The following is a 17,428-nucleotide window of genomic DNA, read 5'->3' as shown; positions in this document are numbered from 1 at the left end:
GGGATTTGAACACAGGTCTCCTAACCTCAGATACTCTTGCCACTATTCAATAGAGACCTCCTGACCATTCTGGGGAGAAAAATGCTTTGTAAACTTTGCAAAATCTCAAACATAAATTATTCTTGAAAAAAAGATACAGACAGGATTATAGTGTGACTTTACCTAGATGGCCTATATGGCTCCAGTTCAGAGATTCTTTGTTCCTAACTTATGATTCAAAATATCTTACTATAACTAGGCATCGAAGCCATAAAATTCCATCTGTTTATGTAATTTTTTGACACTAAAGTGACATTTGTTTCTTGGGAAAACAAACCTAAATATATGTATGTGATAAGGGTTTCACATAAGCTACCAATCACATTTCTTTTCATATCATGCCAACAAAATTAATAGAACTATACCTGGGCATGCAAATACCCACATTGCCAACAGAGAATATGAGAACGGGTGAGAAGAGTAGATTGAGAGTTTGAAGCTGGAGATTTACATTTTAATTACTTGCACTAAAGGATATTTCTTGTGTCTACCTGAGAGAGAACTACACCGAAAAGATTCATTCACTTCCTGACTTTTCCTAATGACTTAGAAATCCTCTGGAGTGTATGAGATGCTCTAGAGACCATCCCCACACTATAGACCATGTAACTAGGTTTGTATTTATGGAAACAGTCCTTGCTTGAGAAGCAATTCCTCAGAACCACCAAGGAGACTTGTTGGGGGAAGGAAGGATTTAATCCACTTCCTCACTCTTCCCCTTCTCCTCCAACTCCTGCTTCTGGCAAGGAACAAAGATTGGATGAGAACTCTCTGAGTCAGTAGAAGTTGCCTGATGTTTCCATCTCCCCAACCTAACAGCTACTTCCATACTTCTATTCTATTTTCCATATTTGGAGTATCTTTCCTGACTATGAGATGTGTTCCTACTGTTTTCTGTCTTCCAGGTGAGAATATAAGATTCTAGATAGAGAAGGGGGAAATATTAAAGGCTTACTTGCAGAGTTGGAGCTGAGATTTTCTGAGTAGATTTGGATTGGACTAGGAAAAAATGAATTCCATACTGATGCAGGCAAATCTAAGAAAAAAGACGTTAGTTGTGAATAGGTAAATGATATGTAAATGATGGCAGTCTGGAGCAATGAAAGGCGAATGTAAACGGGATATAATAATAAAGGAGATATAAAGGCTGAATAACAAGGGGCAGAGCATCTCAGAATAAAGAGACATTTTGAGTTCACTTTCCATTTTAGCTTGTCCTTACCCAAAGGAAACACATCAACCAAACCAACACTCACTCAGCTGCTGAACATTTCTTAAAATCCTATTATGTATTTCCGATGCTGGGGTTACAAAGTACCTGTCTTCAAGAAATATATATTCTGTCTTCTGTGTAGAGAGATAACATGTTTCCATACAAGCGTACACAAGAGGTGAGCAAAAATTGCAATGTGATTATAGGTGTTAGAGGAAGGGGCCTAACCCCTGGAGGGATCAAAAAAGGTTTCATGTAAGAGGTAGTATTTGAGCAAAGATATGAAGGCATCTAGACATTCCAAAAGGTGTAACAGAGGAAGAAGTGTATTTCTGGCACTGGAGAAAGTCTGTGCAAAAGTGAGCGTGGGGAAATGAGTGCCCCGTGAAAATATTAACAAGATAACAAGATAAACTGTTCAGTTTAGCTTGACCATAAATTTAGAGTTGGGAGAGCAATGTATAGCAAATCTCTGAAATTTTAGAAATTGGCTGTAAATAAGAAACATAGGAATGCCTATTTGAGGGAGCCACTGGAATTTATTAAGCAGACAACATAGCCAGGTTGATGCCCTAGGAATATCACTTTGACAGCATTGTGAAGGACAAGTTAGAAAGGACATAGACAAGGCAAGAAAAGCAATAAACAGAGCACTGGTTTCTGAACTCTTGTACCTTGGCTTGGGACCATATCTATTGGCTATATAGCTCTATTGATATGAGTGATGGACAAGGAGAGAGACACGTTGGGCCCTCGATATAATGTATTTACAGGAACAAGCTTGTCCTTGAGAAGAGACTCAAGGACACCTAGGTTAACATTTCCTTAGCACCCATATCCCTAGAGAATAATAGAAAATAACATAATTGTGTTGTCTCATGCTAACTTACAGTAGCCAGAGGAGAGTCTTACCACTATTCTGGCACCCAAACACCCAAAAGTAGTATACCTCACTAGGCTAGTTAGCATCTACTGGCAATCTCCCAGAATAGTGATCAGAGTAGAACCTGTTATTTCAATGAAATGACAATTCTCTCACATTACTCATCTCTCAGAAACTTAATCCTCTACTCCCTCAAGGCCTCAATATTTTCATGTAGAATTCATAAGTTTTTCCTTGTCAAGGAGCTCAAAACCTGTCATGGTAAACCTGAGAATCTCCTTTGAAAATATGGATTGTTAATCTTCTTGAAAGAGTTGGGGGGAGGGGAGATGGGGAATCACAAGAGGCCAAATCACAGGGAAAGGGCTACTCTAGTACGTGCCTTTCCTAAAGACATTTCCCCATCGATAGGAATCTATTGGAGCTCTCCCCAAAACAAGTGCTTTCAGTTTTATTAGGATGATAGGTTGAAAGCACTTAAAGATTAGCAATGACAGGGGCAGCTAGGTGGCGCAGTGGATAGAGCACCGGCCCTGAAGTCAGACCTGAGTTCAAATCTGGCCTCAGACCCAACACGTGACACCTTACTAGCTGTGTGACCTTGGGCAAGTCATTTAACCCCAATTGCCTAAAAAAAAAAGATTAGCAATGATAGCTAAAAACTGATAGAGCTGCATCAAGAGCAAATAATATTAGGTTTACTTGATTACTATTTTGGACAGGGTTTGTTAGACTGGTAGATTTGGGGAATGCCATAGACATGCTAATTTTCATCCATGAATTTGTAAAGTTTCTCACAATATTTTTGTGGATATCAACAAAGATTTCTGGAGAGTCACTGTTCCTGGTAGGTAGAGGGTAGGCAGCAGTGGACAGAACAAGAGAGAATAGTTTCTTATAGGTCTATTCCTTGGTCTGATCACTTTGTGTAATGTGTACAGTTTTAGATACCACAATTTAGAAACATAATGAGCCAGAGCACGCCCAGAGGATGGGAGCCAGGATGATGGTGGCTGGGGGTTTGTAGCCATGCCATTTGTGGAATACTTTAAGAGTCTGGTGATACTTAGAATACAGAGAAGACTCTGAGACCAGGAGAAAATGATAGTTATTGTTAAGGATTTGAATGTGGAAAAAGGATTAGGATTTGAATGTCAAAGTGGAATGAGGAGTATTTTTTCTTAATTCTAGAAGCCAGATCTAAGAGTAACTGATGAAAATTGCAAAGAAACTGATTTCTCTTCATAAAAAAGAAAAAAAACTCCCTTATTTTACATGATTACACATATATAACATGTCAAATTACTTACCATCTTAGAGAGGGAGTGGTGAGGGAGGGATGAGGAAAATTTGGACTCAAAATTTTAAAAAATAAATGTTAAAATTGTCTTTATATATAATTGGGAAAATATTATTCAAAAAATTAAAGTAAAAAAAGAGAAAAACCTTTTTTTTAAACAATTAGAGTTGTCCTAATATAGAATGAACTACCTTAGGAGGGAGGTATTGAGATACTATGGGATGTCACTGAGCCATTTTTGGTGATGTTGTTGAGAGTACTTCTACTCAAAGATGGATTGCACTAGATGAACTCTGAGATTCCAAGTCATTCTGAGATTCTTTGATACCAAATGTTTGGTCTGGCAAACACTTCTTCACATTCCAGCATAGAGACAAATTGAGGGCTTACTTTTCCCTCAGTTCATCATTTTGGGTCACATGGAGCACTGAATCTTAACAAAATATGTCATGTTGGTCATATTAATAAATGGAGAGTAAAGATGATGAGAGCTGAGGTATCAGGGGGAAAAATTTTAAGAGTCAAAATGAAAAGCCTACACTTTCCCTATGCATGCCCCATCCCATTTATCTCTTCTTTTTATAATGTGGCATGAAGTTTAAATAACCTCATTAAGCTTTAATAATTAGAAGTGCAACTTGATTGAATTTTTTTTAAATGGTAGAATATTTGTAAAGAAAGATCATGTGTTACCTTCAAATACTTATGAATAATACCTACTTTTAATAGAACATTGCCAAATTAATCTCCTAGAGTAGCTGGTTATAAGTAGCAGAATTCTCCTTAATTATTAGTGTGCCAGAGTCCTTTAAAGACTTCTTTTAAGTCAGTTAAATATGGTCTTGACAGTCCCAACTATGTCAGTATTATTAATTCATTTCATTCTTCATGATTTCTCCCTAGAGAACTTCTCCCGAATCCACTTCATGTGACATATCCATCAATTTCATTAACGGCATCTAAAACTTGGTGACATTTACTATTCAAGTAGGTTTCCATTCATAAACATGATGTATTACATAAATTCACTAAGAAGTTAATCATTTGTATTTCAGAACTTACTACACAATAAAATAATATTATAATTGGAACTTAATACCAAGTATAATCTATTGTTATTATACTTAGTGCTAAGAATAATATGGTAATGTTATACTTAGGTATTTATAAAAGTCTATTCTTTAAATATAAGACATATATGATGAGATATAGCAGAAATTACCGTAAGAAATGATAAATCTATATAACATGTCAAAATCAGTTAGCAAATTCTCCTTTCCCTTGAATGTTAGTTCTGGAGAAAATGCAAATTCAATTAGAAGAGGATGGGGAAGTAGACAAAGATGTTAGTGGAACTTTTGAAGGGATATTATTGGAACTTTCTAGTGATTTAGATCTTGATGGCATTGATTTCTCTTTCTGTCCACTTTTGTTTCAAAATGTCATGGCTTTCCTTTTCCTGGCTAACAGGCAAACACCATCATTCTTCACAAGCTTATTGGAGATTAGCTTTCCATCAGAGACAGAATTAGGAACAAGAGATTGGTGCAGAGAATGGTAGAAAGGAGGAAGGAGAGAAAGAAAGAAGAAAGGAAGAAAGGGAAGGAAATACAGAAGAAGAGAGAAATGAACAGGAAAAGAAAGGGGGAGAAAGAGGAAAGAGAGAGAGCAAGAGCAAGATTCATGGGATAAGTGGAAAAGAGTTTGATTAGAGAGGAAAGGGGAAAACATTTCCTGAGAACATATACTCACTATGTTTGTAAACCAGGCTGCCTGCCTTAAAATTAACTGACATGTGATAGTGAATTTCAGAAGAAAAGAAGGAATTGTGGAATTTGCATAGAGTTCAAAAGGAAGTCTTGGGAAGAGATTCTTGAAACTGGCCATCAGGCTGTGCTCTTGGCCCAAGCCATTTTGATGGCTATTTTGAATGAGTGACAGGAGAATTATCATAATAGTTGGAGGGAAAGAGGAAAAACAGAATACCCAAACATTTGTTTGTGCGAAGTATTTGTCAGTCAGGTGTTCTTCACTCTAGGCAATACCTGCATTTACCTTTGGGTAGCTCCTTAGGAATTCATAAGTATTTTCATATCCATCATTTCATTAGCTTCTTAGGAAAAGTATAGAATACATGTGTCTTAATCTAAGACAAGGTCTAAAACAAAGGAGGGAAACTTAGGGTGAATAAAAATGTGATGAAAATTAGATGAAAAACCTCTCTCTGGTACCTCATACAAATGAGGAATGTTGTATATGATAAAAGGTGACAGATAGATAAGAGCTATTGTTAAAAGATTTCAAACATAGGACATAGCAGAATGACAAAGACTATGGTCACATACATTAATTGGCCAGCAAGCTAAAAATTTTAAGTGGGAACAGACCCTTATATAAGGGCAGCATATTTAATCAAACTATCTTTCCAAATTCCAGTGGAACTCTATTTTGAAATAGGAATAGTGCCTTGTCCATTTGACCATTCTTTTTCTTTTCTTTATGGACTCAACCTATAATTTAATCTGTGTAGGGAACTGCTGGCAAAGAACTTCCTCTATCAAGGCAGACTGGCACTTTCTCTAAAATTTAGTCTTAGAGAACTGTCTGGGGTGCTGAGGTGAAATCTACTCAGGGTCACAAGTCGGTATGTATTAGAGTCAGGATTTGAGCTCTGGTCTTTCTGATGCTGAACACAGCTCTCCATCTTTTATGCTGTATTATCTCTTTTTATTAGGAATTTTACAAAACCTCCCTCATTACCATGCAAGATAGGATTCTTTCTATTATATAGGCAATTTAAACAGGAGGTGCCACCGCACCCAAACAGAAGTCTTCACATTGTTTGACACCCTTTCCATTTTTCATGAGAGTTTACAATTCATGCTGCTCCTAATAAATTGAGATGAACCATGGATACCAGTCAAGATATGAATCTTGCTGAGTATTCTGAAAGCCCAAACTTGGTGCCAAATTCTGATGCATGATGATTCTCCTTATAAAGGTCTTCCAGCATTTCTAGTTGTCTTAAAAGCATCTCACTATTCCTCACAATGTGCTGTGGATTTCTTCTGGGCCCATTGAAGAGCTGTATACAATTTAACTTTTTCACTAAAACAACCTGCTAGCCAGAGGTCCAATTATTTTCCAAGAAAATAGGAATAATTGTCTAGTCATTGCTATCCCCTTCAAGCCAATTTGACTCCTTTTAGTTTTTCTCTTGTTTTTCAGTTAAGTGATACTAGTAAGGTAATGATATTTTGATTTTTGATGTTTTCCCATATGGCACTATACTCTTGTCAGGAAGAGCCAATAAGACGATACAAGATGAACATTAGCAAGAGTAAATATGAAGCCCTACACTTTAGTTTGTTTTAATTACCTGTATAAATGGATGAGATTTCTTTTAGTAATAGTTCATCAGAGAAAGACCTCAAGTCTTTAGTCATTGAGTTTAGTTAAAAACTCAAGATGAATGAGTCAACTATAGGTCATTAAAACCAATATAATTTTAGAGTGTATTAAATAAGATGTAGTTTCACTCATTCTCAAAGAACCTCAAAGATATATTGAACTCTGTGATAGCCAGACAACTTATGGAGAATTGTAATCATTCCTTGACTCAATATTTTGAAAAAATATTGACAAAATGAAGCACATATGAGGTGGGTGACCAGAATGAGCAGAAGTCTCATTTTAAGAAGGTTGGAGGAACAGGAAATATTTAGTCTTGACAAGAATATATTTTTTTGGGGGGAGCTGAAAGTTTTCTTTAAATATTAGGGGGGTTGTTAGGTGACTGAGATTTAGTCTTTCCTGCTTTAGAAAAAATAACATGTCAGTCAATGCATAGAAATTACATAAGTAATATGAATAAGAACAGTTTAAAAATTAATTTTCTAAGAGTTTTGTCCAGAAATAGAATATATTCTTTGTGATATGAGTCACCATTTTTAATGTAGATGTTCAATGACCACACATCAGGGCAGCTATCGATAGCTGAAGGTTGCACTAGATAACATTTAACATTCTTCCCAAACTAAGGTTCTATGAGTCTTTAGGTTACACCTCTACATTCTATATCTCTTGGATGGATTACAAAGGAGCAGAGACAACATGAATCAGACCAATCAGACCTGGGTGACAGAATTCTTCCTATTGGGACTTTCTGATGACCCTCAGACTCAGCTGTTGCTCTTTGTATTGTTCCTGGCAGTCTATCTGGGCACCATATTTGGAAACCTGCTCCTCACATCTTTGGTTCTGCTTGACTCACAGCTCCATACACCCATGTATTTTTTCCTGTGTAATTTATCTCTGACTGATCTTGGCTTCTCGACTACTGCTGTTCCCCAAACCCTAATCCACATGTTATCTAGAAGGAAATTAATTTCTTTCACAGGCTGCGCAGTTCAACTTCTTTTCATCCTATTCTTTGGATCTACACAGTGTTCCTTATTAGGGGTGATGTCTTATGATCGGTACCTGGCCATCTGTGACCCCATGCACTACCCCCTCATCATGACATGGAGGGTGTGTGGCCTCTTGGCCTTAGGGTGCTGGTTCAGTGGCCTTGTTGCATCCCTGGTGGACACTACATTTACGCTAAGCCTCCCTTACCAAGGAGACAATAGAATTGCTCATTTTATTTGTGAGCCCCCAGTGCTTTTGGTTGTGGCATCTGCAGACACACACAGCTCAGAGATGGCTGTTTTCTTAATGGGTGTGGTGATTCTTCTTGCACCTGTGTCCCTGATTATGATCTCATATGTATGTATCATAGTGTCTGTGGTCAAGATGAAGACAGCCTCAGGGAGACTCAAGGCCTTCTCCACCTGTGGCTCCCATCTCATTGTGGTCATCATTTTTTATGGATCAGCCATTATCAACTATATGACACCTAAGTCTGCCAAGGAACTAGGGGAAATTGTATCTGTGTTCTATACAGTGATAAACCCTATGCTCAACCCCCTCATATATAGTCTGAGAAACAAGGATGTAAAGAGGGCATTCAAGAATGTAGCCAACAGGAGACCAATTGGCAGAACATGATTCTCTAACTCATCATTGAATTTTACATTATCTCTCTCATCCAATCTTTTTCTTCAGCCTCCTAGAAGAACTGGCTTCTCTTGATCTGTATTACTGAGCAGTGGCACATGTTTATATAACTATTTAATCTTCCATAGCATGGTTACATACATATTTGTCATATGTCTGAGTTGACGGGAGACATGTAGAGATGACACATTTAATTCCTCTGAAGGACTCAATGGAATTATGTCAATTTGGAGGACTTGGGAAATCATCTAATTAGTATGGCATTATCACAGGTATTGAATATCCTGTACTGGACTTTAAGGAACAGAGACAAATATGACGTAAACATTCTTAAAAATAAGAAGAGAGAATCCAGACTTTGGGAGGCTAATCAGAAGCTTCACTCACAGAATAAATAAACAAAAACTAACTTGATACTAGATTGCTCTTAATAGAAATAAAATGTTCAAAATGTGTAAGGTAATAATGCCATTGCATAAACTGTACGTAAGACTATATTATAGACTGGATAAAACTTTGTTACTTTATTGACATTTTTTGCTTTTGGATAACATGTCTATTATATCTATTACATATCTGTCTATTCTCTCCTACCCATTGGGCTATCCATTGAAACAAAGTGAAAAAAAAAAGCATTTTAGATCAATAACACAACCATGTATAATATTTTATGAGCATTCCAAACCTGTAGTCTTGAATATCTTTGACAAAAGAGGGAGATTCATTTTTCTGCTCCTCTAAGGCGAAGGTTGGACATTATAATTAAATAGCATTGAGTATTTTTTGTTTTTAATCATTGTAATTAATAGCTATATTATTTTTCTTACTCTGCTTATTTAATTCTATATTAGTTCACATACGTCTTTCTCATTTTTTTGAATTCATATTTGTCCTTTCTTATGGCATAGTATTCTTCAACTACATTTACAAACCACAATTTGCTTAACCATTACTCTGTCAATGGAAATTTACTTTTTCAAGTTTTTTTATACTATAAAAATATTGCTATGAATATTTTGAAATATATAGATAATATTGTTAGTATTATTTTGAATAGCATTCCTACCTTTCACCTGCTTGAGGAGACATTATTAACTACAGAATCTCAGGATCTAAGTATATTGTCCTTTAAAAAAGAAATGTTTATTGATAATTTTTGTTGCTGCATAATTTTCCCAATTTAAAGCGAATAAAGAGAGAAGCTATGGAATATACTTAATCTAATAACAATTTAATATATTTGAACAAAGTCACATGAAATGATAGGAAATATATAAATGTACAGACATTGAAACAAATGATCACAATTTCCTCAGGAACTTTAATTGCTGTAAATCAATTATGACAAGGAGATGGAAAAAAAATTAAAACAACCTTAGCCAGAAAACATTTGACCTTCTTGCAAAGAAGAAACCCAGGGTAGCATCATTTTAGAATATCACTGCATTGTAAAATCCTATGAATAAATGTGGAATATAATAACCAGCATTGCTCTATAAAATAGTGAGACAGATGGAAGGGTAATAATAGCTACAGATTGGCAAAAGACTCAACTAGTATAAATGATCTCAATTGTAATTAAGGGACCTAAGGATAAAACTAGGAGGACAACAAAACCAACACAAACTAATCTATAAAAACTGTTATACCCAACTCCTTTCTCCATTAATGACAGAATATTTAACATATTTTGTAAAATGGAGACATATGCCTGTCCCTGTTCCTAATGTGCCGCAAGAGGAAGTGGAGATAACACTAAAAAATGATAGTAAGAGCAGCTGGACTAAACCAAGTAGAGTCAGAAGGAGTCTGAGTTGGAGGTGATACAATTTGGAAGGTATCAAGGGAACAATTTTCAAGATACCTATAAGAGAAAAGAATGTCAATTCATGAGAAGTATGCCTTATTATTATAGGAAATATGAATACATATCAATAATTGCTGACTTAAAACTCTAATTTTCCCATCTCTATGAAATCATTATGAGAATACCTTATGCTTGTTGAAGAAATGGCAAAGGAACACATATGCCGTATCAAATAACATTCTATAGTAGAATACAAATTTCTACTCCTAAAATTTACTAAAAGTTACAAAAAATACATCTCATTGTGTTTAGTACCTGTTGACTATATAAAAGTACCTGATTTACTAGAACAAAATGTCACCTTAAAGGCATTCTTTAAAAAAGGTGTCTCCTATATATATGTCAAAATTATATAAAGTTCCCTGATAGATGGCTTTTTTTTTTTTTGGCTTTTTGGTGAGGCACTCAGGATTAAGTGATTTACCTGGGGTCACACAGCTAGTAAGTGTCAAGTGTCTGAGGCTGGATTTGAACTCAAGTCTTCCTAATTCCAAGTCCAGAGCACTATCCACTGTGCCACCTAGCTGCCCCTTAAAGGCTCATCTTTTAAACATCAATATATTTCATGTCAGTCCTGGAATGACACACAGTCTTTGAAGACTTGATATTTCAGGTCTCCCAAAAGTCAATGAAGAAGCAAATGGGAGATGTGAATATGCTGAAAAATAGTACCAGTAAAGAAATGCAGAGGAGCAACATTATAAAGTATGTCATTGTAGAGTTTTGTGGTCAGAAAATGAAATGTCAGTGATGTAGTGAAAATAAGAGGTAACTAATGGAAAGACTGATGACTGCATTGGGGTCCACATAATGTTGATAGATGTAAAGGAAGCCCCTGGTACATTACAGACACTTCCTCCACCAAGCCCTTTCTTAATGGAAGATTTTGGGGAGAATATAGTCAAATGGCAGAAGATGAGAAGGTATGAATGTGTTGCAATATGCACAATAATAGATAGTCTTCCCTTCCCCCATCAATGAGATCACAGTTCCATCAGAATACCAAAATAAATATCCCTCATGGCATCTACCACACACCTATCCACATAGTAGCCTTAGATAACTTGGTGAATGCTTGCTGAAAAGTATGGAGAAGCCATTGCAGGTGAGCACTAGCTAATAAAAGACATTGTCTATGGAACAGAATACTCTGTTGCAGCCTGACAAGGATCAAATCTGTCATCCTCTGCCATATTTCTCCATTGTCCCCTCACTTCCATTTTGTTTAGAGACATTTCATACTGCCTAACAACCTGGAGGGAGAAGTAGACATCAAATCCCTTCAATTTCTCCTCCAAGAGGAAGATCTGACTACCCTTAGAAGAGAGATCATAGACACTCAGCTGGGCTAGAAATAAGAATATTGCACCCTTGATTTAAGTCACACTGCAATTACCTCTAGACTTCATATTGGTTGAGATTTTCAACTTAAAAAAAAACACAAGACCTCCTTGTAGGTATTTCCATCTCAACTGCAAACAGTTAAATCATAATCTCAATTATCATCTTTTAATTGCTTGTCTTTTCCCTTTTAGCCAATCTTACTCTCCCCATAAGCTTTTTGCATTAAACAGTAGCTATTAATTAGTCTTCAAACAGAGAATGAATGAAGACTTGAAAGTTAAGTTATAGTAGAAATTCCTTTCAGGTACTGGCTGGACTGCTGAGGTGTTTTAAAACTTTAAAATTTTGGGATTCTGTGAACTTCTCTATCAGAGAGTCCAATATCTCCTTCTGGAGGAAAAGCTATATCCCGGGAAAGGGGTAGGAAATAGGAAAGACCCTATGGGAGGCAGCTTGGGGAGAACTGTCTAGTAGTGTGGGTCTGTGGAGGACTGTGGTGTAAAGTGCTTAGAAGAAGCATGTAGCAGTGTTGCTGTCCTGGGACAAAGTAAAGTAAGTCCTGTTCACTCTGCACTAGTGATCACTCTGCCAAAATACAGAACTAGGACCAATGGGTAAAAGTTACATAGAAGTAGACTTCAGCTCAATATAATAACAAAAACTTCCTAATAATAATTAGAGTTGTTTAATAATGAACTGCATTGCCACAGGAGGCGATAAGTTTCCCATCACTGAAGGTCTTTAAGCATAGCCTGGATGTCAGTCAGTCAGTTAATCAATAATCATTTATAAAGTAACTAGAATATGCAAAGCACTGTACTAGGAACTGGGGAGAGAAACAAATGTGAGCAGCCTGTCCTTGAAGAGCTGACATTATACTAGGAGGATATGACTTCTTAGATTTTACAGATAAATACTTAAAAGATACCACAGAAATGCATATTAATATGGTGATTACTAACAAATAGGGATGATCACGACGACCTCTTCATGGAAGTAGCAGTTTAATTGACTCTGGAAGGGAACTAATGATTCCAAAGTGTGATGAGGAATCATTTTAAGCATGGAGGAGAGTCTGTGCAAAAGCATGAAGGCAGAATATGAAATATTAGGTGAAGGGAAAACAGACCAGGCTGAAAGAGACCAACCAGGCTAGCTTGTAACACATGTAGACAAGCTGTATATCTTGATTTGATCTAGTTGACCTGTGTGGTCCCAAGTCTGAGATATTTCATTTCTAACTTATGATTTAAAAATATCTTAATATAGCCAGGCACCCAAGTCATAACATTCAATCAGGTAATACGATTTTTTAAACACTAAAGTGACATTTATTTCTTAGTGAAAACAAACTTAGAAATAAAGGGTAAGGATCTCACATGTTCTCCTCATAAGCTAATAATCACATTTCTTATACGATGCCAAAGAAATGAATAGGCCACACTTCTGGGTACTCAGTCATACATTGATACAATTACCCACATTACCAAAGAGAATAGGGGACTTGGAGAAAAGAGTAGATTGTAAGTTTGGAGCAGAAGATTTGTATTTTAATTACTTCCACTAAAGGATACTTCTTGTGTCCACCTGAGGGAGAACTACATGGCAAAAACACAGTCACTTCCAGATCTATCCGAATGATTTAGGAATCCTCTAGAGTGTGTGAGATACTCCAGAGACCATCCCCACAGTCCAGACCATTTTACTAGATTTATCCTCATGGAAACAGTCTTTGTTTTGAAGCAATTCCTTAGAACCACCAAGTAGACTTGTTTGTGGGAAGGGAGGATTTAATCCACTTCATCACTCTTCCCCTTCTCCTCCAACTCCTCCTGGCAAGGAAAAAAGATTGGATGAGAACTCTCTGCTTTAGTAGGTTACCTGATGTTTTCCTCTCCCTAACCTAATAGTTACTTGTCATGCATCTATTCTATTTTCCATGTTTGCAGTATCTTTCCTGGATGTGAGATGCATTCCTAGTGTTTTTTGTCTTCCAGGTGAGAAAATGAGGTTATATGTAGAAAAGGGGAAAATAGTAAGGGGTTACTAAAAGTTGCACAGTTAGAGCTGGGATTTTTTGAGTAGATTTGGACTCAGAATGTCTCTGTCTTTGTCCTTCTGTTTCAATATCCTTTGTCCACCATATCTGATTGCCCAGTGTTTTACTTTGGAAATACTTCCATCCAGAAGATTTTCCTTCTGGACCTATTTCTCCCATCACCAGCACTAAGTCCTCAAAAATTAGCCTAGATTGAATTCGGGCATAAGGTTTATACTAAATAGTGAATTTCTCTAAGGTAAATGTGTTTAGGTGTCAGTATGACCTTTTAAAGCAGTCCTCCTAGGTGACCAAAACTTACTTCCTAGAGATTAGCTGTGACTCTTCAAACTCTATGTTCATTTCAATATCTGTGCATTATTCAATGTGCATTTCCTCCGGTTATGGAATGGGGAACAAATGAATTCCATATAGAGGCAGGCAAATCTAATAAAGTCTCTGTCTTCAAGAAACATATATACTATCTTCTATCTAGAGAAATAACATATATCCATATAAGCATACACAAAAGCTGAACCAAAATTACAGTGTGATTGTGGGTTTTTGGGAAGGCGGCCTAGCCCCTGTATGAGTTTAAAGAAGGTTTCATGTAAGAGGTGGTATTTGAGCTAAGATGTGAAGGCATCTAGTACAACAGAGCAAGAAGTATATTTTTGGCACGGGAGATAGTTTGTGCAAAAGTTGGAGGGGAGAGATGAGTGTTAGGTGTAAAGAAAGAATGAGGAAAAAACAGTTTTTTAAAATTTATTTTTTATTTTTTTTTCACTTCCACAAGTTTCTGAGTTCCAAATTTATCACCCCTCCCCCCAACCCCACCCCAAGATGGCACGCACTCTGAATACCCCCTCCCCTGGTCTGCCCTCTCCTCCATCTCTCCTCCCTCCCTTCTCCTATCCCCTTCCTCCTCCACTTTTCTGTAGAGCAGGACAGACCTCTGTACCCCCATTTCCTGCATTTCTTATTTCCCAGTTGCATGTGAAAATATATATTTTTTAAAACATGTGTTTTTAAAACTTTAAGTTCCAAATTTTCTCCCTTCCTCCCTCCCCAACCACCCTCATTGAAAAGGCAAGCAACTCAATATAGGTTGTACATGTGCAGTTATGCAAAACACTTCCATAGTAGTCATGTTGTAAAAAACTAACTCTATTTCCCTTAATCCTATCCTGCCCTCCCATCTATTCTATTCTTTCTTTTGACCCTGTCCCTCCTCAGAAGTATTTACTTCTGATTACCCCCTTTCCCAATCTGCCCTCCTCTCTATCATCCCCTGCTCTCTTGTCCCTTCTTCTCCCCTATTTTCCTGTAGGGTAAGACAGATTTCCATACCCAATTGAATGTGTATGTTATTCCTCCTTAAGCCAAATCCTATGAGAATAAGATTCCCTCATTCCCTCTCACCTTCCCTGTTTCCCCTCCACTGTGAGAGACTTTTCTTTTTGTTTTTTTTGTGAGATAATTTACCCCATTCTACCTCTCCCTTTCTTCTCCGAGTATCATCCTCTCTCATCCCTTAATTTTATTCTCCAGATATGACTCCTTAATCTTCAACTCACCCTGGGCCCTCTATCTATCTATCTATACATACATTCAATTTTTTTCCTTCAACTACCCTAATACTGACAAAGTTCTCATGAGTTATAAATATCATCTTTCCATGCAGGAATGTAAACAGTTCAATCTTAATAAGTCTCTTATGATTTCTCTTTCCTGTTTACCTCTTCATGTTCCACTTGAGTCTTGTATTTGAAAGTCAAATTTTCTATTCAGCTCTGGTCTTTTCATCAGAATGCTTGAAAGTCCTCTATTTCACTGAATGACCATTTTTTCCCCTGAAGGATTATACTCAGTTTTGCTGGGTAGGTGATTCTTGGTTGTAATCCTATCTCCTTTGCCCTCGGAATATTATATTCCATGCCCTGTGGTCCTTTAATGTAGAAGCTGCTAAATCTTGTGTTATCCTGATTGTGTTTCCACAGTACTTGAATTGTTTCCTTCTGGCTTGTAATATTTTCTCCTTGACCTGGGAACTCTGGAATTTGGCTACAATATTCCTAGGAGTTTTCCTTTGGGGATCTCTTTCAGGAGGAGATCTGTGGATTCTTTCAATTTCTATTTTGCCCTCTGGTTCTACTATATCAGGGCAGTTTTCCTTGATAATTTCTTGAAAGATGATGTCTAGGCTCTTTTTTTGATCATGGCTTTCAGATAGTCCAATAATTTTTAAATTCTCTCTCCTGGATCTATTTTCCAGGTCAGTTGTTTTTCCAATGAGATATTTCACATTGTTTTCTAATTTTTCATTCTTTTGGATTTGTTTTACAGTGTCTTGATTTCTCATAAAGTCACTATCTTCCAATTGCTCTATTCTAATTTTTAAGGAAGTATTTTCTTCAGTAATCTTTTGGACTTCCTTTTCCATTTGGCCAATTTTTCTTTTTAGGGCATTCTTCTCCTCATTGGCTTTTTGGACCTCTTTTGCCATTTGGGTTAGGCTATTTTTTAAGGTGTTATTTTCTTCAGTATTTTTTTTGGGTCCCCTTTTGTTTTTCATGATTTTCTTGCATCACTTTCATTTCTCTCCCCAGTTTTTCCTCTACTTCTCTTACTTGCTTCTCAAAATCCCTTTTGAGCTCTTCCAAGTCTTGGGACTGATTCATATATTTTTTGGAGGCTTTGGATGTAGGAGCTTTGATTTTGTTGTCTTCTTCTGGTTGTATATTTTGATCTTCTTTTCACCAAAGTAAGATAATATAGTCTGACTCTTTTTGTGCAACTTGCTCATGATCCCAGCCAATTACTTGAGTTTTAAACTCTTTGTTAAGGTAACAGTCTGCTTCCAATGTGGAGAGTGTACTGTCCAAAGCTTCAGGGGTTTGTGCAGCTGTTTTCAGAGATACTTTTGGGGACCTCTAAATTTTCAGCTCTACCAAGGTGGTATGATAAGGGGTGAGGTGTTTACTCCTTTCCTGGCCTGTGAGCACAAGTATTCCTTTCTGTCCCGTAACTGTGAGGAGGGGTTCCTCTCCACAGCCCCTACAAGCTCCATCATGCCAGTGTTCCTCCTCACCCCAGCACCACTGCCCAGAACTGTGACCCAGATCCACACACGGGCAAGGCAAGGGATTCCTGCCTCAGCACAGCAAAGAGATCCCTGCAGTCCCTCTCTGATCAGCCACTGGATTCCCCCTTAGTCTGTGGGCCTGAAGGTTGGGAAGCAGCTGCCCCACCCAGGGCCACACTCTTGAGGAATGGAGCTGAAACCCTGCCTTCCTCTCTGACCACCGACAGAAACAGACTTTTCCCACTGACCTTCTAAGTTGTCTTTGGCATTTGTGGATTGAGGAGTCTGGAAACCTCCACAGCTGCCAGGGATTCAGTCCTCTGAGGCTTGCTCCAGGTTTGCTGCGGCCTGTGCACCCACGCTGATCTCCCAGCCCGGCACGATACACCTTTCTGATCAATCATCCAGGTTGTCTTGGGCTGGAAATTTGTTTCACTCTGTCTTTTTGTGGGTTCAGCTGCTTCAGAATTTGTTTAGAGCCATTTTTATGAGTATTTGGAGGGATTTGGGGGACAGCTCAAGCAAGTCACTGCTTTCACTCTGCCATCTTGGCTCCACCCTCCAGGAAAAAACAGTTTTGCTTGACCATAAATTTCAAGTT

At 37.4% G+C, this 17,428-nt stretch overlaps 1 protein-coding gene across 1 annotated transcript; it reads left to right on the top strand.

The window, feature by feature from the left end:
- The first annotated feature begins 7,542 nt into the window (after positions 1 to 7,542).
- LOC110207330 (olfactory receptor 2D2-like) lies at positions 7,543 to 8,484 on the top strand. Its single transcript, XM_020984932.2, has one exon. The coding sequence runs from the start codon at positions 7,549 to 7,551 to the stop codon at positions 8,482 to 8,484; it is 936 nt and encodes a 311-aa protein (XP_020840591.1). The 5' UTR covers positions 7,543 to 7,548.
- The last annotated feature ends 8,944 nt before the right edge of the window (positions 8,485 to 17,428 follow it).

This window comes from Phascolarctos cinereus, unplaced genomic scaffold, assembly GCF_003287225.1.
Source record: "Phascolarctos cinereus isolate Bilbo 61053 unplaced genomic scaffold, phaCin_HiC Scaffold_2;HRSCAF=192, whole genome shotgun sequence".
Taxonomy (NCBI): Eukaryota; Metazoa; Chordata; class Mammalia; order Diprotodontia; family Phascolarctidae; genus Phascolarctos; species Phascolarctos cinereus.
The sequence above is the reverse complement of the archived record's forward strand: the minus strand, read 5'-3'. Positions and strand labels throughout refer to the sequence as shown.

What these genes read in the sequence shown, in the direction of transcription:
- LOC110207330 (XM_020984932.2), top strand. Translation starts at nt 7,549, where the DNA reads ATGAATCAGACCAATCAGACCTGGGTGACAGAATTCTTCCTATTGGGA.